Source organism: Osmerus eperlanus, chromosome 7 (assembly GCF_963692335.1).
Source record: "Osmerus eperlanus chromosome 7, fOsmEpe2.1, whole genome shotgun sequence".
Lineage (NCBI taxonomy): Eukaryota > Metazoa > Chordata > Actinopteri > Osmeriformes > Osmeridae > Osmerus > Osmerus eperlanus.
This window is the reverse complement of record NC_085024.1, coordinates 18,480,842-18,504,348: the sequence shown is the minus strand read 5'-3', so window position 1 is coordinate 18,504,348 and position 23,507 is coordinate 18,480,842. Positions and strand designations below refer to the sequence as shown.

General features: G+C 44.2%; 1 protein-coding gene across 3 annotated transcripts; it reads left to right on the top strand.

Moving 5' to 3' along the window:
• The first annotated feature begins 3 nt into the window (after positions 1-3).
• Positions 4-23,238, top strand: scap (SREBF chaperone). 3 transcript variants are annotated; one of them, XM_062465523.1, is made up of 23 exons: positions 4-201; positions 4,986-5,186; positions 6,672-6,792; positions 7,023-7,180; positions 7,319-7,539; positions 8,182-8,287; positions 8,504-8,676; positions 9,096-9,222; positions 9,678-9,790; positions 9,996-10,090; positions 10,258-10,356; positions 10,484-10,696; positions 10,899-11,275; positions 11,588-11,734; positions 13,892-14,093; positions 14,345-14,460; positions 14,905-15,430; positions 15,527-15,612; positions 15,802-15,884; positions 19,195-19,361; positions 19,568-19,648; positions 19,783-19,989; positions 20,210-23,238. In XM_062465523.1, the coding sequence occupies exons 2-23, from the start codon at positions 5,065-5,067 to the stop codon at positions 20,453-20,455; spliced, it is 3,786 nt and encodes a 1,261-aa protein (XP_062321507.1). In that variant the 5' UTR covers positions 4-201; positions 4,986-5,064; the 3' UTR covers positions 20,456-23,238. The 3 variants fall into 3 exon arrangements, with proteins under 3 accessions (XP_062321507.1, XP_062321508.1, XP_062321506.1); XM_062465524.1 differs by lacking the exon at positions 4-201 and adding an exon at positions 388-508; XM_062465522.1 differs by lacking the exon at positions 4-201 and adding an exon at positions 2,008-2,499.
• The last annotated feature ends 269 nt before the right edge of the window (positions 23,239-23,507 follow it).

The window sequence follows — 23,507 nt, the reverse complement described above, 5'->3', positions numbered from 1 at the left end:
GGAGTGGAAAGGTCCTACTTTGACAGACAGATGATTTGAAATGGTTACAGAGGTGCAATTCCTGCCTCGCCGTATATTTCTAAGTTGCGGACTTCGTAACTTTAGAACATAGTTGGCAATAAGCTATTAAAAGTAAACCACGACTAGACCTCGCGAACTGCACTAAGCGAAAAGGAACAAGCAGGAGATAAAGTTAACCAGGCAAGTAGTAGCTAGCGTTAGCTCGTTTTTTTGCCACTTTAAACTGACTTTCTTAGTGTCTATGTTTTGCTGGATTTTACAATGGTCTTAGTTTGTCCGCCCAATGATGCAAGCTTGCTAAAGCGATTACGCCAGTCTAGTATTATTTAAGATAAACATCAACACCGCACGCATGCACGCGGACACTGGTCTCGGGGGCTCACGAGGTGTATTGTCTTCAAGGCAAACAGCTAGCTTAACTGGCTATGAGTATGAGCGAGTTTTGCATTTTCAAGACAAAAGCTAACCATACTAACTAGCTTAAAAGGTACGTCACTGTATGTTATCAGTTACAGTATGACTGACAGCAAATTGGATCACTTTGCTAATAACGCATGCTTCCTCCTAACATGCTAGCTAGCATGTTTGTCCAAATTCGTCAATCCAGACCATATAGCTAGGACAAGGGACCTAGCTACTCACTTTGAATGTGATTTGAGCGCTGTCTCAAGTACCAACAACACAATGAGGCTACTAATCATTTTATCAGGAAGATGTCAAATGGATTTAGTCTATGCTGAGATTCCAAGAGTGACGATATTGCGACAGTGTTGCATCACCAGTTTGTGAGCATTCCTTGGAGAGATGATCTGCTACAGTAGTAGGCTACAATCTTCAATTTAGCAGAAGCAAGCACAGCCATGATTCTATGTAAAAATGAAGAATTAACAGTTCGCAAATTGAGATCTGTGAAAAAAAAGTTTCTCACTGCTAATTTTTATATTCAGTTATCACCACACGCGATTATCACCTAATCAAAGATGGGAAATGTAGCCTACTCTCAATTGAGCTCATATCAATTGAAATCTTACACCGGTTTTGTAAAGGTGTTCGGTCTTATTATTGGTTAATTATTGACTGGCAATTTTGTTGCGTTGAAGTACAGCTATAAAAGAGTGATAGCAATAATATCCACAAATATTTGCCCACATTGTGGTACACTTAAACTATTACTCTGTCATTGCTCACGATTTACGCGTAAACTGTTGTCTAGATTAAGTGAACTCATTTCTGAATCTCATTTAACTTCGGATCGATATTGCTATAATTGCTGTGAAGTCAATCAAAGTACACTATACTTTTGCTGACCTTTTGTCTGAATGTTAAGCTTAGCACTGTATGCAGCAACAGTTTAGGGTGTATATAGACTCAGTAAACCCTATAGATGCCTGTAGATTGGGGACATTCAAGAGGAGGCAAGACAATATTACATCATGATCAATAAGCATGTAAGCATTATTACAACTGTGTGTGGTTGTACATTCTTGAATGAACTGACTAGATACATAATTAATAGGCTATATTTTTGAGAGCAACAAAGCTTTCAGATGAATTGCTTTGCTGTTGCCCTGCAATATTGGAGTTTATTTAGTCTGTTTAGTGGTAATGTTTCATGTCATTGGTTATCCGAACCTGCATTGTTGTCTGGTTGAAGCAAGTATAGCATGTTGCACAGAGTCCACAGTTCTAAGATGAAGGACTGCCTGCACAGGGGTCTGGAACTCCCAACAGTCTTGTGCCAGAACTCATGAAGGCCTTGATCTGTAGTTTAATAATCTTAATGCCAACCCGAAACTTTGTGACAGTCCCAAAGTAGCTTGGGCCTATGTATTCTGTTATGTGCAAACTGTCTCTCTAATCTCCATACACACAGGTTGTTCCCTCTTAACCTGTACTCATAGCTGTACAGTAGAGTGGAGTGAGTGAGTAAGGGAGGGGGTGGTGGCAGGGATGGCCCTGAGCCTCATTGCACTGCAGCTCAATCCCAGATTAACTCACTGACGGAGAGACGTTGTCCTGTACTCAACCGAACATAACCCTACTATGCTAAAGTGAAAAATGGAGAAAGTGATGGAGGTATTTCTTATTTTGGAGTGTATTGTAAGAATGAAGTGGAGGACAGAAGTTATGGTGTAAAACCTACTAACAGGAGAAGGCTTCATCCAAGGCTAGTTTGTTCATCCTGGCTAGCCATGCGTATTGTGTTAGTGTGAACCTGTACAGTTGATTTGTGTTTACTGCTTGGTGTATTTATAGTCCAAGATCAAGCGACTTCAAAGGTGAATTCCTTCGGGGAATGTTTCCGGAGCTCTCTTGCGGTAGAACGCCAGAGCGATCACGGACTTTAGCAGAGGTGTCTGAAAAGAGAGCTCTGTTTAGGTCAAGGATTTCCAATACACCTAAACAACCAAGGCACTGTGCTTTTGGAGAAGGCAAACGATCAGGAGCGAGGGGGGGAGCCAGGACTTCCTACAACAGGTAGGCTATGGCAACAGAACAAAGCAAGTCTTGTCTGCAGTACTGAGTCTCTGCTGAAGTTACGACACTTATTCTTGGGATGGCAAACATGAGCTATAGCCCGGCCAATGCCATGTGATGGAGTGATGACTGAGTTAGTGTGGTAGGGTGACAAGGCAAGCAGTTTAACCCTTGTGTTATCTTCGGGTCATTCTGACCCATCAGTCATTGTGACCCACCGTTGTATTGCGACAACTTTACCGCATACAAAAACAAAGTGAAGCATTTTCTTTTAACCGGTGGGCTGTCTCAGACCCCCCACATTGCGAAGGTTAAAAGAAAATTATTTTTATTTGTTTTTGTATTGGGTAAAATTGGGTAAACACAACAATGGTTCGTTATGAACCTTTGGGTCATGTGACCCGAAGACAGCACGAGGGTTAATTATAGTGTAAAACAAGTCGCTTGAAGTTAGGCTGGCATGGCCATATTAAAGCATGTTACTGTTAAAATACTCAATGGTGGGTTTATATTTGGAAAAATATTCGAAAACTATGATTTTGTTGTTAAAATGTGCATTGTCAGCTGTGTTTACATTTAGTCTATTTTTTATAACAATTTATGCTGTGTCATACACCGTGACATGGTCTACGCTACCACAGAAAAATTGGAAAACAACTTTGAGAAAAAACCTTAACCCTTGTGCTGCCTTTGGGTCACATGACCCATAACGAACCATCGTTGTGTTTACCCAATTTTACCCAATACAAAAACAAATAAAAATAATTTTATTTTAACCTTCGCAATGTGGGGGGTCTGAGACAGCCCAACGGTTAAAAGAAAATGCTTCACTTTGTTTTTGTATGCGGTAAAGTTGTCGCAATACGACGTGGGTCACAATGACTGATGGATCAGAATGACCCGAAGATAACACAAGGGTTTTAAAGAACAGCACATTGATACTTAATACTTCCCGTCCATATAAATCACTGTGTGGCTTCCAGAGGGTTTCGGTCTGGACATTCAAAACCCCTAATCCTCCACCGTGATAGTCTTACCTTCATTAATGGTACTCTAAATGAACTGCAATGTACATGATGCTGAGCGCATGACGCTACAGTGCCCACCCGAGTCGTGGAAGGACAACATTTCGGTGGCTTAGCCAGTTAAATGTCAACCGCAGTCGCACAAACGATGATTGGTTGCATGGCGGAGGGAGAGGTCACCAAATACCGCACAAAAGAAGTAACTGTAGTTGGTAAACAATATAATAACTACCTAGCTATATCACGGAAGACGCTAAAACGCGTCTGAGAACTACTGAAATTACAGCCCTGCTTTTAAAATTACAGTTACTTATTTTGTGCGGTATTTGGTGATTAACCCACTTGTACAATATTGCTTTGGTGTTTTTGTTAATATGTGTTTTTATCTTTGTTAATTATCTTTGTTTATTGATTTTTTTTGTTGCTATTTAGTTTTGACGGATTGTATTATGTTTAATGTTTACTGAGTCTTCTTTGTATTTTCACTCAATCATTAATCATAGTTAAAAAACTTCAGTGAGCTTTTCCCGCAATACAAGCGAACAAACAACCATTTTGCTTGACTGCGCCGCCTAGTGGGAAAAAAACCAAGGGCGCACAACTATAAATGCTGAGCACGTCTTTGCACACCCGCACATGACATTATGAACGCAGACCTGCAGAAGGGGAGCTATTGTTTTACAAGCTGTTTTCATCCATGCTACTCATTCACCCTTTTGTTTCCCTGCTCCAGCCCACCTGATTCAAATAAATGGATTGTTATAAAGTTCTGTGGAAGCCTGATAACAACCATTCATTTGAATCAGGTGTGCTGGAGCTTGCGCTGGGCGATATATCGAATATTAGCGATAATATTGCAATAATTTTGATGACGATGTAAAATTGTAAAATATTTTGAATATCGACTATAATTCTTTTATTTTTTTAACATATCGAAATATATATATATCGTATTTTTTTGACAATATTGAGATATATATATATATATATATATATATATTTATTTATTTATTTTTATCGGCCAGCCCTAGCTGGAGCAAGGAAACACCTAAAAAATACAGGACAGTGGACCCTGAAGACCAGGATTGAACACCCTTGCTTTAGAGTGTATATCTACTTCATGTTGATTATTGTATCCATCAAATACAATGAAGGTGACACAAAATCTAACCCATGTGGGTTTTTATCGCTGATACACCTGTCTGGTTGTTTCTGTGGACCTGAAACCTAAACCTAGGGAGTCAGGTGGCTGAGCGGTTAGGGAATCGGGCTAGTAATCAGAAGGTTGCCGGTTCAATTCCCGGCTGTGAAAATTGATGTTGTTTCGTTGGGCAAGGCACTTCACCCTACTTGCCTGGGGGGAATGTCCCTGTACTTAATGTAAGTCGATCTGGATAAGAGCATCTGCTAAATGACTAAATGTAAATGTAAACCTAAAATCACTCCTCTGTGGTCCCATAGGTCCCTGGATGCCCCGCGGCGCAACCTCCTCGGCCACCTGGCTCCCCCTGATGGCAGGCAGCTGACCCCGCCCCCCAGGATGACTGTGCGAGAGCGTCTGCGGGACAAGATCTCAGCAGCATTCTACCGCCACGGGCTGCTCTGTGCCTCCTACCCGGTGCCCATCATCCTCTTCACCTCTGCCAGTATCCTGACCTGCTGGTGCGTAATAAACCGGAAATGGAAATGTGTGCGTGTTGGGTCTGCTTGATGTCGCCAAGTTTAATAAGTTACGGTTCTTAAAAATGTCACTTAAGATATGAGATGAAGGCATAGGGGAAGGCAAGGGGGATACTCTGTACAAGTAATTTTTTTTTTCGAAATTTCGAAAATCACAGATCAACAAATCAATAACTGAGACATGATTGATATGGAACTTGGCTAATAAAGTCAATGCAAGCTCCCTCTGCAAAGAATTGTTAAAGAGTGCTTAACGCATATGCCCCTGTGCTGTAGTGCAGACTCTGAACAGCAGTTTGACTGGTTGAAGGTGGATATGAGTGCATTGAGTGTAGTAGAGCCGGAAAGGGAGGTTAAAGCGAGACACAGGAGAGGGCTGTGAGAAAGTGGCCTCCGGAGAATAGGACTGTGTTTTTTTGGGGCCTGGCTCTGTGTGCCTGACAGGAGTGTGCTCTCGCGGGGACAAAAGGGTCCTTTGTCGAGGTACAGTGACCTTAGAGAAAGAGAACGACAGAAGGAGGGAAATAAAATGGAAATAGACAGAGAAGGCAAGGCTGTGTCCCATGGATCTGGGCAGAACTTTATTGACTGTGTGGAAATTCAGCACAGAACAAAAATGTAGGACCACCCTTGTGTGTTAAGCGCTTACCTCGAAATCAATTTTCCAGTGACCTTGTAAGGATTTGTGAACAGCCTAATTATACTCCAGGTCAGAGTCTGCATTCTTCAACAAGGAGTTTCCTCCAAGATGACACTGACATTTTACATAAATGAATGGGTTTTGTAAATGGCTTGTCATGTTCCCAAGAAATCTTCAATGCTAGAATGGAATCATTGTCTGACGTGTCATGTTTCAGGAAGTACAGTCACAAATGCTTTAGACTTCTTTATAGATGAACACTGAGAAGTGGTGAGATGCTTTCATTAACCCCTTCTACTTCGAAGAACAGAACGTCTGTCCTGTGATTTAGCTGTTCCTGGGGTACCACGTCTCACAGAACAACATTTTAAACTCTATTCAGGGAAAGAATGTGGTAATTTGGTTATCAACTATGACTGGGAACAGACTTAATACCCCAGAGAGAAAGATTTATAGTGGCTCGCACAATTCGAAGGGAGAGCTTGTCTCAAGTTATATTTCTATATAACTTCTTATATATTTAACTATATAACTTTCTATATATTTCTATTAAAGCATTTGTTTGTCAACTCACAAAATCACCCTTGAATCAAGCACCGCCTCCCATGACTGAATAAGTAGATTATATTGTTGTCTGCATATGGGGCTCCTTCTTTACGTTTTGATAAAAGTTTATGCTGAATGAATTAATGCAAATGTTCGCATGCATCCGAGTGACTATTGTGGGCAGGCAAACGTGGAAAAAATAGGAAACATTTCTAAGCTAATGGGTTTAAAAAAATGATATTCTTAATGTCCATCTTTTCCCCCGTCTTTTTGTTGACCAGTTACCCTCTGTTGAGGCTGCCTCTGCCAGGTACGGGCCCAGTAGAGTTCACTACTGGGGTCAGAGATTACAATGTCCCTTCCCATGAGCCCCAGGGGGACCTTGGTGAACAACCTGACTGGGTAAGATGCACAGCCAATGGCAGTAGGACCCTCTTAGATTGCAGTACTCCTAATGATTATTCTGTACAGATCGCAAATCTGAGCAAAGACTCGTGTCTTGAGAAAAGCAATTTCTCTGTCAAAAAAAGGTGCAAGGTAATATACTTTGTCATTCTGTCCCTGTCTTTCTATTTTGCATCCAACTGTCATCCCTTATCCCTCCTACCATCCTGTGCGGTGCATGGTTGCAGTACCAGGGTCCTCCTGTGGCGTACATCCAGCAGGTGTTGGTGAAGGCGGCGGTGTCTCCCTGGGACAGCAGCTTGGTACCGGTGGACGTGTTTCGCTCACCGCTTGGCAGGGTCTTCAGCCTGCTGGAAGAGATCCGCAACCATGTATACTCTGACAGGTATAGTCAGTCTTAATTGGGCTTCATCGTTTAACCATGTTTATAATGTATACATTTAGGAGGGATGTCGAATTAGTAAAGAAATAAATAAGCGGTGTTAGTTCCAATGTATTTAGCAATTTCTCTCTCTCGCTGCAGTTCTGGGGTCCGAAGCTTAGAGGCATTCTGCTTGCAAGTGACAGACCTGTTGCCAGGGCTTCGGCGCATGCAGGCCCTTCTGCCGGAACATGCATGTCTGCTGATCTCCCCTGGAAACTACTGGCAAAACCAGCGGGATCTTTTCGACTCAGACCCTGACCTCCTGAAAACCGTCCACCAGCATGAGCCCAAAGGCCTGCATACCTCTGCTACACTGAGAGGTAGAAAGGGAGGGAGGGAATGATAGGGTATTGTCCAGAGTGTGACCCAAATTGGCATTTCTCCCTTGCTCCTAAAGACCTGTCAAAAAGGTCAAATACCATGATGCCATTCACTGGATTTTATCCAATTTAACTTCATCCCCTTCTGCCTTTTAACCCGTTAAGGAGTAGCGTCACACATATGTGATCGTTCGAAAGCGGGCCCCACAGAGTACCGTCACACGTGTGATTCTGAACATTCCAACCGACTATTTTCCGATAGACAAAAACTATATGACAAACGCTATAGTATGGCTTCAAAATTTACAATTAGGAGGCTAACAAGTAATACTAGCAGGTAGTAGCATTGCTACGAGTATTATGCTAGGTTGCTAGGTAACGGAAGCTAACTAAAGCTAGCTAGCTTCCGTTTTGGAAAAATAACTCACTCTGGTGGAAGCGTCGGTAATATTTAGAACTCACTCCTTAAAAGGTTAAAAATGCAAAATAAAAATATTTTTTGTGTGTTGTCCTCCCTTCCTAGTCACCTAACTGTTTAGGTGCAATTGATTAATCTTTATTTCCTGACTTTGCTGTAACTGCATGCATAGGCTACTGCAGATATCCTGTGATGCTGATTAAGTATGTTTGTGTGTGTTTCAGACCTTCTCTTTGGTGTCCCAGGGAAACACACAGGCGTCACCCTATACAGCAGGAAGAGGGTGGTCACCTACACCATCACGATAGCGCTAGGCAACTATGACGCCAGGTTTGTTACCACACCTGTTTGAACGTTGCACGGCCCTGGAATATAGCAACCCTTGTCTCTCCATAACCTTTTTTTCTGTACATTTGGTCAAACCAATGTAGCTTTGAATGTAGACTTTTCCAAACGGTATCTATCAGAATAAAACTTTTCTTCTTTTATACTGATGCACTAAATGCTGGTTATATATATCCTCAAGTAATGTGTCTGTATGTGCAGGTTCCTGGGCAGCCTGCGGGCGCGTCTGAAACAGCTGCACCCCTCTGTGAACTGCAGCCTAAGGGAGGACCACATGGTGCATGTCCACTTCAAAGAAGAGATCGGCATCGCTGAGCTCATCCCTTTGGTCACCACTTATATCATTCTGTTCGCCTATATCTACTTCTCTACACGTAAGTGTGCTTGCGTCAGCCGGGTCCTTTTCCATTTATTCCCATCCGCCCCTGTCCTTGATACACCAGATACCTTCCCCTAAACTAGTCCTGTTTGTGTGTGTGTGCACGTTCACACATTTGTATATTCAGGGTCTGTCTGAGCCCCAGCCAAGACTGTTCCAGTCCGGGATAATCCTTGCAAACAGGAACACTAAACTCCATCACAAGAATGCCCTTCGATAAGACTGTGCAAGACAAAAATACTTTTTAGCTCAGAACTGTTGATTGACACTTGGAGTTTTGGAAACTGTGTCAAACATTGAAACTATTGTATTGTGTAGCCATTTATTTGACTCCAATATAGACCAATACATGGAGATGTAAAATAAACCAAAATGTGTAGTACATAATATTTAAAAAAAAACATTTCTCCACAGGTAAAATTGACATGGTGAAGTCCAAATGGGGCTTAGCGCTGGCTGCTGTGGTAACGGTCCTGAGCTCTCTGCTCATGTCTGTGGGGCTCTGCACTTTGTTCGGCCTAACACCAACTCTTAACGGAGGGTGAGAAAACACTTGCATATCAAAAACACATCCATTCCCCCTGTTTAAGCAAAGTAAAGGTGGAGCACTGAAAATGAAAATAAGGGAATCTCCTTGAGTGGAATTAACCTCACCATGTAACCATCACTGAGCAAGATCCACCCACAAACTTTCCCTAGTGTTCCATAAATACACAGATTCATTCAAGTGCCACAGTTTTGATGTGGTGCTGTGTTGACGTATTGTGCTTTATGTAATATTGAAGGGATAAGACCCACCAACCTTGTGTTCCCTAATGCTCTTTAATCAGAGAACTGTCATAACTTCTGACATTTTGGTTTGGAGTGACTACTGTCATCACTTTACTGTACTCCCCGTTATATGCATACAATGTCATCAATTTCGATTCAGAAACTGGTTATGGTCCTAGTACGGCTCATTTTAATGATGTCTATCTTTGTGCTGCCCTCTGTCAGAGAGATATTTCCCTACCTGGTGGTGGTGATTGGTCTTGAGAATGTGCTTGTCCTTACCAAGTCTGTGGTGTCCACCCCGGTTGACCTGGAGGTGAAACTGCGCATTGCCCAGGGTAAGCTACTGTGTGCGTGTGCTTGTTTCAGTAATCAAGATGCAGAGAAAACATGTGAGGCAATGATTGTGCACAAAACACACGTTCACAAGAAATTATTTTGCAAGTTCCAATCACATTTTAAGTCTTTGAGGTAGCGTTTAAGTATCGAATCTTGTTCAATGTCTGCTGTGGGTTAGTTTTAACAACCCAGTCTCCTTCTCAGGCCTCAGTAATGAGAGCTGGTCTATCATGAAGAACATGGCCACCGAGCTTTGCATCATTCTCATCGGGTATTTCACGTTGGTGCCAGCCATTCAGGTAACCAACACATACAAATCAGACATATATTGCCAGTCAAAAGTTTGGACACACCTACTCATTCAAGTTTGTTCTATGTTTTACTTCTGTAGGCTACATTGTACAAATATAGTGACAACATCAAAACAACTGGTTGACTGGTGCACTGATGTGGTGTGTGTTTGTAGGAGTTCTGTCTCTTTGCAGTGGTGGGACTGGTATCCGACTTCTTCCTTCAGATGTTCTTCTTTACAACAGTGCTGTCCATAGACATCCGCCGCATGGAGGTAAGACACAAACACTTCTCGAGAGATTGTCTTGGAAATACACTTGTTCCCCATCACACTAATAAACCCCCTCTCACGCAATTACACATTTTCACATGCACACTTTTCCTCTCATGGGCACCCACAGCTTGCCGACCTGAACCGCCGGCTGCCAGCCGAGGCGGGGATGCCGGCTCCAAAGCCAGGCCCCCTGCGTCCCCGTGAGGTACCGCCACCCCCGCGCCCCTCCCCCCACACCATCACTTTGCAGGCTCCCACCTTCAGGAACCTAAGGCTCCCCAAGAGGCTCCGTGTGGTCTACTTTCTGGCCCGCACTCGGCTTGCACAACGAATCATTATGGTAAGAGGGATTCGTGTCTGACCAGTGCCTAGTTGACTTCTCAGTCAATCTTGCTGTAAATATATTTGTAAAACCTGTTTTTAGTTTTATTTTCGAAAGGGTTACTTAAGGGGGATATCAGAACTCAAACCGTTTTACATGTCAACTTCAAAAGTCAAATTTTGCACTTGTACGAATACTGAAATGTTTGTGTCGTCCTTAGGCTGGCACAGTGATCTGGATTGGTATCCTGGTTTACACAGACCCTGCGGGCCTCCGCACCTACCTGACTGCCCAAGTGTCAGAACAAAGTCCCCTGGGGGAGGCTGGAGGCGGGCCCTCTCACCTGGGTGTTGCCCCAGTCTTCCCAGGGGCAGACCCCACCAGCACCCTCAGCGTCCTCCCCGCCCCTGAGCCCACCCCCCTTCCCGAGAACCAATCGCAGGGACACCATGGGTCGGCCAGGGAAGACGCCCAGCCACAGGGACCGCTTGTTCCCCAGATCAGCTGGGGGATGGAAGACGAGGAGGGCTGGAGGAGGCTGTCCTTCAGACACTGGCCCTCGCTCTTCAGCTACTACAACATTACACTGGCTAAAAGGTAGGCGTGTATGTGTGCATGGACGTTGACTGAGCCTTTTGAGTGAGACATGCACGTTATGGTTGTGCTCCAAATGTGTTATTGAGGGAGTCAGATGGCTGAGCGGTTAGGGAATCGGGCTATTACTCAGAAGGTTGCCGGTTCGATTTCTGGCCGTGCAAATTGACGTGTCCTTGGGCAAGGCACTTCACCCTACTTGCCTCAGGGGGAATGTCCCTGTACTTATTGTAAGTCGCTCTGGATAAGAGCGTCTGCTAAATGTCTAAATGTTATTGTGTAGTCATGATATATTGCCTGCCCTTCCTGTCCTAGGTATATTAGCATCCTGCCCGTCATCCCTGTCACCCTGCACCTTAACCCCCAGGAGGCCATTGAGACACGTCACCCCCAGGACACGCGTCACCCTTCACCCCCCATCCCCAAGGCCTCGGACCTACAGACCGACCTCACGCTCTACAAGTCAGTACTGCAGTGCGTGTGCGCACACAATTGTTTCCTTCCACACCAGCCCCACTGAACCACCTGTACAGTGCCCTTGACATCTCAATGGCCTTCAAAAATGTACACACAGGCACCTACCCACTAATGCTAATGCTCTTTAGGTATAATAGAACAGAATAGGTGTCTATCTTATTTTATTATCCTTGTCTAGTCTAAAGTTGAAGGCTACCATAAACAAACTATTTTCCTCCAAGGCCACTTTGATTCTGGTTTTGATTAATTGAAGTGTCAGGTACATGCCCAGATTTGTATAGTTACACATTGTGGAGTACCAAGGAGAATGAAATTTGTCTCACACCGATTCCCCTCTTTCCCCTTATGGCCCTCAGTGTCAATACACCAAGGAAACTCCCTTTGTTCTCGTCAGGGTTGAGCATGTGCAGCCTGTCGCTGGGTTGATTCTTATCTCAGAAAAGAGGGAGGGTTTTACCCTCTTTTCTCTTTACTCATAAAGGGAGGACCTGCTCTCTGGTTATGATTGGCTGTCGTAGCGCTCGTAAGATGTCAGTAGCTTGATGATGTCACGTAGTGTGAAACCGTTCATCCTGTGTAGTTTGAGCAGTGCGTCTCACCACTGGTGTCCCCTCCAGAATCAGATGTCAGGCGAGAGCAAAGGTTTAACAGCAGCGGGCTAGTTTCTGTTGACATTTCCAAAAAAAAACATTTCTCTTGGAACGCTGTTAGCAAAAGCTATCTGTATTTAAAGGTATAAAGCATAAATTGGGTCACAAAAGTAATGGTAGTTTTTGTAAATAACTGTTCTGAGACAAATTTACATAGAAGACCCAACAATAAATTATTTATTTAGCTGATGCTTTTATCCACATTGAAGTACAAATGGTGCATGTAGGAAGTGTAACAGATTATGAAGGACTTGAAGCAGGTCTAACCGTGATACAATAGTTCTCAGCTTTAACAATAGTTAAAGTTGAGAAACAGTCTGTATTTTACAAGACGGTGCAACAAATTGAATTATCTCAACGACATAATTGCATAATTCTGCTGAAAACAACCATTGTAACAACAACCAAATCATCTCAAATATATTATTGTAAACAATCCTGCATTAAATCTGTACTTAGATTTGCAGAGGTTTTTCAGGTCGCACAGCTCCTCATGAAAATCAGCCAGTAGCCCGTACTACCAGAAGGTCTCATGTTCATGTCTTAAAGGGATCTGTTACAGTACATGGAAATGATAAGGAGTTTGTTTCAGACTTTAAAGCTCCAGCTAAGAGACACTGCATATTGGCTCAGTTCCATGATTTCACTGCTCAGCCATAGGATATAAAGGCAGTGTAGGAGGGAAAAGGTGTGGTTAAAACACTGTTCCGGAGCTCACAGTAACATTGTTTGGCATTAGCACTGACTCATTTGCTGTGTGCTATCAATCATTTTTGAACTAGTGTGTCTACAACAACATGTCTCTTTTGGTGTAATAACGTCAGCAAATGAATATGCGCTATAGGGAGATGGATAAAAAGCTTTTGAGCCTGGTGGCCATTTAAAGACTGGTATTTCACGTCGAGCTGGTCTCACTAGTGTGTCAGGCTTCGATGTCAATTCAGTGACACATTCTCTACCACAGGTGTCCTGTAGGGGGCTGTCAGCTAGTAATGCTACCATAAGAGAGACATATTTAGCTCATAAAACCAAAATAAATCATATTTCATACTTGGGTGCTACTCCTTCACATGACTGCATGATGTCTGTAGTCATCGGAATGCACCCAGTGCCTGGTATCTTATTAGTAGTCACTCTTTTAAGCTGATACCACAAACTTTTCCATTGAAATGTCTTTATCATTCAGCTGTGGTCTCTGGTTTTAATGACTCAGTGACAATATAGAATACATATTTGGGAAGGGCCTGAGGTAGCAAAACAGAATCTTGACTACTGAGCTTTGCGGTGGGTATAGATCACTCTAGCTGTTGTTTTTCCTTTCAACAGGGAAGGGAATCAATCAGGGCAACAAAAAAAAGTTCTGAAATCAGTCAGTGAACTTCTGTAGCAAGGTCATGAACGTTTGATGCTGGTTTTCAATCTCAAACCTTTGATGATAAGCACTAAACCTATCATCTAACCTTTTCCCTTCCATCTCCCCTCTCCTCCTCAGGGTGGCAGCTCTGGGTCTGGCTGCAGGTGTCCTGCTGGTACTTCTGCTCTTCTGTCTGTACAGGGTCCTCTGTCCCCGTAACTACGGGCAGAACGGTGTCCCCCATGGACGCCGTCGGCGTGGAGACCTGCCCTGCGATGACTACGGCTACTCGCCACCTGTCAGCGAGATCTCTCCTCTTCTACTGCGTGGACACAGCATGGTGAGGCATGGCATATGCATCAGGGACCGTTAAGGACATTCTTCAGAATTTTCCTCTCACATGCAATTGAAACAGTCACACAAACAACTGAAAAATGATACGTTCACATACACAACTGAAAAGTTCATGAAAACTATTGAAAAGCTTTCTCACATACACTGTTAAAATGCATATTGTATTGTGAGAACCTTTTTAAAAAATATATAAATTGTGCCCTTTTACAGTAAGTCTAACATACAAACTCTCTCTAGGATATTGAGTGTCTAGCCAGTGATGGGATGCTGTTGGCCAGTTGTTGCCTGGCCGGGCAGATCCGCGTGTGGGATGCCCAGACCGGTGACTGCCTCACCGTCATCCCTAAAAATGGGTGAGAAACACACAGTAACAAATTCATTCACATAAGCGTGCTTGCATGTAAAGCCAGGTATGCATACAATAGCCGAGGTGGTTTTAATTTTTGTAAAAAAAAAAATCATAACATCATCTTGACTGTTATGAAACATGAAATAACATGAACTTGACTGTGCGTTGAAGACAGAATTCCCATCAGTTGTCTTCCCAGCTACAATTGAGTACAATTTCATTCGACAAATGTCTAAGCACATTTAAATAATAAAGTTTCAATGATTTACTGAACTGGTGTGGTCTTTGTCACTCCAGTCAAGTAAATATGTTGCATTGTCAGTTAGATATTTCAGCAGTAAGTTCCAAGTCACTGGTTTAAGTTGTGTATGTCTGATGAAACTACTTATGACTAGTATCTTACTGTTTTATGAGAATCTGGGATTTATGAATACCCGTCCTCTCCTAGGTTACGGCGAAGCAGCAGCAGTGGCTGCTGGGAGCAACGTGATGTTTGGGAAGCTGTGGGTATGGCTGACCACGAGAGCTTGGGGTCAGACGCCCTGGACGGCCTTTCAGACATTTCAGGAGAGGAGGGCTATCCCCTACGCAGACGAACTGCCCCTTCCCACCCAGTCCTTTTTAATGACCAACCCGACCTCACCCCGCTCATCGACACAAACTTTGCCTTGCAGCCCCCCTCCCACCTTGCCACCCCACCCAGGGAAGGCTTTGATTTTGGGGGTCTAGTGGAGAAGGCCTACCTTGAGCACGAGCCACCCTCAACATCCACCTACCCTTCCATTTCCTCCTCTCCCCCTTCGGGAACTCAGCTCAAGAGGAGACTGAGCCTAGGGGACATCCCAGGTCCTCAGGCCCAGGACAGAAGCCCTTCGGGGGGACAGACCTGGACCCCAGACTGGGACAGTTCTGTCTGGGCCATGGAACTCAGGGGGAACCTTATAGCTGCTGGAAGGAGCAGCGGAAAGCTGGAGGTTAGAAAGGCGTCACAGGTGTCATTTTCAGTTGGACTATGAGCAGCAACTTAATAAACATTTGTGGGTGTGTTAATATGTATGTGTGTTCTTTAGCTGTGGGATGCAGTGGAGGGATCTTTACGCTGCAGCAATGAAGATGGAGTGTCGGGAATCACAGCACTTGCCTTTCTCAACAACAGGTAATGCAAACACATACATAGCAGGGATGTAGAATGTTTTCTTCTTCCCAGGAACTCCTTAATGGATTGTCTTTTAATCAGTGAATTAACTTAAAATTCTCAGCACATCAAATGCATCCGTCTTATAAAAACGTATCATCTATATTTTGTAAAACATTTATCATACGATTAGTTTTTCTTTCGTTCTAGGATTGTGGCAGCTCGATTAAACGGTTCCCTAGACTTCTTCACTGTTGACATCAATAAACCTCTGGGCTTGCTGCAGTACAGAGGTGAGAGTGAACGAAAGTCATAAAGTAATCAGAATCAGAATGGGATTTATTTGCCATGAAAGTTTGCACAGACAAGGAATTTGCTTTGGCAGGAAGGTGCATACAATAAACATATACCTACAATTTAAATATGTGGACTATCTATACTAAGGGTACATAAACTAGCAGTACTAAGTGGGATTAGAATAGAATTAAATATACAATAAAATAAAATATAAGTTGCCGTAAATTACAATATAAAAATACAAATATTACAAAAAATACAAATGTACAAGATACCATTTTGTAATGCAGTGCAAAAAGCAGTGTGTTTTAAGCAAGAAGTCATTAGAGTCAGTGTGGTCCCTTGGCCTTGTTGAAGAGGCCAACAGCGGAAGGGAAGAAACTGTTTTTGTGGCGTGAGGTATTGGTCCTGATGGACCGCAGCCTTCTGCCGGAGGGGAGTGACTGAAACAGGGAGTGTCCAGGGTGGGAGGAGTCGGCCACAATCTTCCTCGCTCGCCTCAGGGTCCTCGAGGTGTGCAGGTCCTCGAGGGTAGGCAGATTGCAGCCAATCACCTTCTCAGCAGTGCGGATGATACGCTGCAGTCTGCTCTTGTCCTTGGCAGTGGCAGCAGCGTACCAGACGGTGATGGAGGAGGTGAGGATGGACTCAATGATGGCTGAGTAGAAGTGCACCATCATTGTCTTTGGCAGGTTGAACTTCTTCAGCTGCCGAAGGAAGTACATCCTCTGTTGTGCTTTCTTGATGAGGGAGCTGATGTTCAGTTCCCACTTGAGGTCCTGGGAGAGGATAGTGCCCAGGAAGCGGAAGGACTCCACAGTGTTGACTGGGGAGTCACACAGGGTGATGGGGGTGAGTGGGGCTGTGTTCCTCCTGAAGTCCACAACCATCTCCACTGTCTTAAGAGCATTGAGCTCTAAGTTGTTCTGGCTGCACCAGGTCACCAGGTTGGCCGCTTCCCACCTATAATCAGACTCGTCTCCACCAGAGATGAGCCCAATAAGGGTGGTGTCGTCCGCAAACTTCAGGAGTTTGACGGACGGATGACTGGAGGTGCAACTGTTGGTATACAGGGAGAAGAGCAGAGGAGAAAGGACGCAGCCCTGAGGTGATCCGGTGCTGATGGACCGGGAGTCAGAGACTTGTGTTCCCAGCTTAACGCACTGCTTCCTGTCAGACAGGAAGTCTGTGATCCACCTGCAGGTGGAATCAGGCACGTTCAGCTGGGAGAGCTTGTCCTGAAGCAGGGCGGGGATGATGGTATTGAAGGCAGAGCTGAAGTCCACAAACAGGATCCTGGCATAGGATGCTGGGGAGTCCAGGTGCTGTAGGGTGAAGTGGAGGGCCATGTTAACTGCATCGTCCACAGACCTGTTGGCTCTGTAGGCAAACTGCAGGGGGTCCAGTAGAGGGTCAGTGATGGATTTAAGGTGTGCCAGCACCAGGCGCTCGAAAGACTTCATTACCACAGAGGTCAGGGCGACGGGTCTGTAGTCATTATGTCCTGTTGGCCTTGGCTTTTTGGGCACAGGGATGATGGTGGAGGACTTGAGACTGAGCTGAGCTGGCACATGGCATGTCTCAAGGGAGGTGTTAAAGATGTAGGTAAACACCGGAGACAGCTGGTCAGCGCAGTGCTTGAGGGTGGCTGGAGAGACAGAGTCCGGCCCAGCTGCTTTGCGGGGATTCTGCCTCTTGAAAAGTCTGTTAACTTCACCCTCCTGAATGGAGAGAGTCGTCACTGTAGAGGGGGGGAGGTGGGAGGCCTCCTGGGTGGGAAGGGGTAGTTCAGGACTGTCCAATTGTCTTTCAAATCTGCAGTAGAACTCATTCAGGTCGTTGGCCAGGCGGGAGTCGTTAGTGGAGTGGGGGGCTCTGGGCTTGTAGTTGGTAATCTGCCTAAGCCCTCTCCAGACAGAAGCAGAGTCGTTTGCAGAGAATTGGTGTTTTAGTCTCTCTGAGTACAGTCGTTTAGCCTCCCTCACCGCCTTGCTAAACCTGTTCTTCGACTCCTTGAAACTGTCTTTGTCCCCACTCCTAAACGCGGCCTCTTTCTCTGACCTCAACCTTCTGAGTTTAGCTGTAAACCAGGGTTTGTCGTTGTTGTAGCTTACCCTGGTGCGTGTTGGTATACAGCAGTCCTCACAGAAGCTGATGTATGATGTCACAGCCTCTGTGAGCTCATCCAGACTATTGGTAGCAGTCGTGAACATGTCCCAGTCAGTGCAGTCCAAGCACGCCCGCAGATCCTCCATAGCTTCACTGGTCCACTGTTTTGATGTCCTCACAGCAGGCTTACAGCGCTTTAGCTTCTGCCTGTATGCAGGAATCAGGTGGACCATGGCGTGGTCAGAGTGACCCAGTGCTGCTCGGGGGACCGCATGGTATGCTTTGCTGATTGTAGAGTAGCAGTGATCCAAGGTGTTTCCTTCTCTGGTAGGGCATTTGATGAATTGTCTATATTTTGGGAGTTCTTGAGTGAGATTGCCTTTGTTAAAGTCGCCTAGCACAATAACCAAGGAATCCGGATTTTCATGCTCCACACTCAGTATCTGGCTGGCGAGCACACGTTGAGCCTCGTTGACGCTAGCCTGCGGAGGCATGTAGACGCCGACCAGAATGAATGATGCAAACTCTCGTGGCGAGTAAAAAGATCTACAGTTAATAAAAAATGATTCCAGATCAGGAGAACAGTGCTGCAGAATCACTGTCACATCTTCACACCAGCCACTGTTAATGTAAAAACAAATACCACCGCCTTTCGTTTTGCCAGAGAGCACAGGGTCACGATCCGCTCTCAGCAGTTTGAAACCTGCTAGCTGTAGCGCAGAGTCTGGGATCAGTTCACTCAGCCATGTCTCCGTAAAGCACAAAACGGAAGATGAATGAAAGTCTCTGTTTTTCCACACCAGTAGTTGAAGTTCATCCAGTTTGTTGCTCAGTGAACGCAAGTTGGACAGAAATATCCCCGGTAACGCTGTGCGTGCCCCACGCCGACGGAGTTGCACCAGAGCACCGGCTCGTTTGCCTCTCCTACGGCGCTTCGCTGCTAGGACAAAACCGAGGGAGGCTTTGACTATAATTCCCACTAATTCTGCCGCTGGAAGCAGAAAAGTGGGAAATAAATCCACAGGAGTTGTAGTCCTGATGTTTAGAAGTACTTCTCTAGTAACCATGTAATGAAACTTTCATTGTGGGGTGATGTGTAACTGCCAGTTAGCAAGTATTCCTTCAGATTATGAGCATAATATCTGTTATAAATAACTTGTAAGGTAATATGACATGTAAAATCTGACTGTGTCCCAGGGCCCCCCCTCCGTGGCAGCATGCCCTCCTCGCCCTGCTACAGCAGCGAGGACTTGATCAGCTGTCAGCTGACCCGCTCTGTACAGTGTGCCCACCAGAAGCCCATCACCGTGCTTAGAGCTGCGGCAGGCAGGGTCGTTACTGGCAGCCAGGACCACACCGTCAGGGTGAGGATACACTGACTTACTCCCCCCCCCCCCCCCCCCCCCCCCCCACACACACACACACACACGTATACTGTTTTGGATGTACAAGGCACACAGAGACAAAGTCACACCGACATTGTAAGCCTACCTTATTGAAAAACCTGAATTGCACTTGCTTAAAAAAAAAATGCACAAAATGAAGCTTTTGTTCCATGCTTGGGTCTCAGGTGTACCGTCTGGAGGACTCGTGTTGTCTCTTTACCCTCCAAGGTCATTCTGGGGGAATCACAGCCATCTACGTCGACCAGGTCTGTACAGCACCATAGCCCCTCCACCATGCTGTCCTCGCCCGTGCTATATCCCTAATATGTCTTTTTTGCAAAGTCTTTCTCCTGTTAGACAATTTTGTAAAAAAAAAAAATTGGTGTGTTTTCTCCTGCAGACCATGGTTCTGGCCAGTGGAGGGCAAGATGGGGCAATCTGTCTATGGGACGTCCTAACGGGCAGCCGAGTGAGCCACGTGTATGGACACCGCGGTGACGTGACATCGCTGGTGTGCACCACATTATGCGTGATTAGCAGTGGTCTGGACGATCTCATATGTATCTGGGACCGCAGCACTGGCATCAAACTCTACTCCATACAGCAGGTGTGTTTGTATGTAAGGGCCTGACCCCTCCTTAAAAAAGAGAAATGGGGCCTTCCTACTCCTCTAAAGCCCTCATTTTCTCTCTCACCCTTGTTACATTTTCTCAAATCCATCATATTACCGTTATTTCGATACTTCTCTGATTCTCGCCCTCGCGGTATATTCACTCAATAAACCTGCATCTCCTCTATCTGTTTCTCTCTCTATCCCTCTATCCCAGGAGGTGGGCTGTGGATCCAGCCTGGGGGTGATCTCAGAGTCTCTTCTGGTGACAGGGGGCCAGGGCTGCGTCTCCTTCTGGGACCTCAACTTCGGGGACCTGCTTCAGACAGTCTACTTGGGCCAGAGCAGCGACGGCCAGGGCGTCCGTCAGCTCCTGGTGCTGAACAATGCCGCGATCGTCTGTGACTTTGGCATCGAGCTCAGCCTGGTCTACGTTCCCTCTGTGCTGGAGAAGTTGGACTGAGGAGGGGGCAAAGAGGTAGACGTTGGAGGTGGTGGCCACCTTGTGGCCTGGAGGAACAACAAACATTCTGAGCTACGCGTGTACGAGATGACACTGTTTTCATCGTTGCCCTTTCAGTAAGCTCTGAGCTGCATTTTTTTTTATGAATAAAAGCAGACCCATCTGGTTTGTTCCACTTGCATGCAGGGCAGTTTCTGTAGCCATGGTATACTTTTTCACTAAAGCTCGATCCTGAATGTGGATGAACCTATGGACAGAATAGGAGTCCTGGAACAAGAGTGAATCAGCTATGAAGTTGGACTGTTTGACCCTGAACTTTAGCATAATTTGGGGTGGTTGTACTTGAGCTTTAAAATGTCTGGGGTTTACTCATCTCCTCTCCCAATGCTCTGACAGTTAATGCTTTTTTGTACACAATATTCAGGCACTGCCCTCTATGCTGCTTGTGGATGTGTCTTCTTTAAAACCCACCCACCTGGAAAGGAATATTTACAAACTTTTTTATATTCCTCCTTGCTGCCTAGATAGAAAAATCAGTGTAGTGACCATGGCAATTTTAAAAGCTATCATGGGCCAATGTCCTGGGCTCAGCAGTTACTTGTGTGTGTGTTCGAGTGAATGTGTTTGAGTGGGACAGACTGAGTCGAAGGAACTGTGTTGATTATTTTAAGGCTAAACACTGCTGAAACGGAACAAAAATCTGAAATTGTATGAAAGGGTGTGTGCAAACAAATTTGTTTGTAATAGAGGGAGAATTGGATTTGATTACTGTAACTAAATGAACCTACAAGGGGGTTGTTTGTATTGTTCAATCTATTATTTATTAGTGATGCATTTTGAAATTAACAAATTCTTTGAGAATTGCTAAACTTGACTTTTACAAGATAATATAATGTGGAGAAGATGTCATAAATGTAAGATGGTAATGGTGATTAATATAATTGGTTTTGCTAGAAATATTATTGAAAACCATGATTTATTTTTGACTTGAGCAGGGTAGGCTCTAAACCGTAATACCATTTTTTGAGCTCTTATTATGCCATTACTGAAGCTATGATGGCCCCTCTGATCCAATAGAGCGGAGGCCTAAATACATAAGGCCTCTTTAAGGCCATGTTCATACATTTCTTCCAAACTTTTGAATTGCATTTTGTATCCGTTGGCGCGCATTAAGTTTACCAATCCTCTTATCAAATGTACCCAAAAGATTTTATATCTGCAAACACATTTTTGCACAGTGATTGAGGAAAAAAAAAGAGCATTTGTTATTTAATGGTTTACATTCATCCCAAAAATATACTTCTTTCTTCAACTTAGTGTGTACCCTGATACATATACCGAATGACAATCCAATATCTAGTCTGTTTCAACTGCAATAATTTCTTTCTTTGCCTCTTCTTGATCAGTCCTTCAAGCCATTTAATCCTAACCTTTTAAAAAGTGTTGTTTATTATAAGGATGTGGTCAGGTACTTGAAGGAAGAAGGCACCTAATAGGCCACCCTCATAGGTCTGTTTGAGATCCCCCCCATGTCCCCCCTCATAGGTCTGTTTGAGATCCCCCCCATGTCCCTTGAATCCCTCACTTCTGCACAAAAGCTCTGAGAATGTAGTGTGCATCGCAGAGGACAGCCTGCAACATGTATTAGGCTTGACATCGACAACATTGTCCTGGTCGCTCAACCGCCACACACCCACACAAACCTACTGCACTAACTGGTTGAATGTTGACCCATGACGCTTGATGAACAGATCCTCTCGGAACACTAACTTGTGCACTAACTGTTAACCCTCTCGAATGCACATGATCAAACATGCACTTTCAAAACATCGACACATGCACACAGACATTCAGGCACGTAGATACTGACCTTTAACAGCTTCACACATCAGACGTGATTTCAGGGATGCACTGTTCTTCAAGGTCAGCTGTGTCTGTTGGTTTTCATTCATCATTTAAATCAAGTCATGCATTTACTGTTACTGTAGAATAAATCATGTATAGGTATTGTGAGAATTCTAATATGTGGGCATTTAAACCCTCTTTGTTAACACTGGTTTAACAATGTCATGAATTGAAATCTGAATGAAGGATAAAGGGAAACCAAGTGACACCTCTTGTGAGTTGTGCATCCCTGAACAGTATAACCATTCTAATTTATTAGCTTTGTTTTATGGATGTAAATAAATACTAGGGGATATGGCTTTAGAGAAGATGTGTACGTTAACTTTTTATTAGTTTTTTTTGTTATCAACATTTTGGATAATGTACATTTATATTGAGGGGCGGGGGAATGGCTTGAATAATGGTATGGGGAGATGCTATATAAAGTTTTCTAGATTAACTGTTCAAACAAAACGTTTTTGTCATTAGATGCTGCCTTTCCTTATCTCTTTGGGTTCACAAAAATATGAATGTTCCCACCATCTAGAATTTGTAGTTTCTTTCATTTCACAGATCCAGCCTCGAATATAATTTCAAGCCTCAAACTGTGGCATGACGGTGATTGTGAGGTAAATGTGGGGTTTACAGATAATTGTGACAGAGTCCATGTCACCACTCCTGTCACTTGTTCTACCAAACACAGGATGGGAAGGAGCACTGGAACAAATAGAAGTTTGGATTCTCCTCTTCCCATAACTCTTCCCTTACTCAGTTGGCTACTTAGTGTATACATACAGGCTGTAGTGGAGAAGGAACTAATGTTCTGTTCTATTTTACTATTTTTAACAAGAATACAACTTTGTACTAATTTCCAAATAAAGAGGTTTTGATACCTTTAAGTCTGGTCTCATGGTCTTGTTACTTTTACTAGAGCACACATACCAGGGTTCCTGCGGGTTTCAGTATGTCAAATTTAAGACATTTTAAGACCATAAAGATTTCAATTAAAAAAAATTTTTAATCGTGACCCCAAGAATCTAATCGAATCATGAGGTACCAAAAGATTCCCACCCCTAATAGACGGTAAGATGTACATTTCTGTTTAATATTTAACCATGTTGCAGAAATAAATACGTCTATTCAAGAAAAGTCTACTTATAGTCACTGT

Coding starts and splice junctions, on each gene's coding strand:
- scap (XM_062465522.1), top strand. CDS start 2,318: ATGTTTCCGGAGCTCTCTTGCGGTAGAACGCCAGAGCGATCACGGACT. Junction 7,181..7,318: donor AACCATGTATACTCTGACAG/GTATAGTCAGTC, acceptor CTCTCGCTGCAG/TTCTGGGGTCCGAAGCTTAG. Junction 7,540..8,181: donor TACCTCTGCTACACTGAGAG/GTAGAAAGGGAG, acceptor TGTGTGTTTCAG/ACCTTCTCTTTGGTGTCCCA.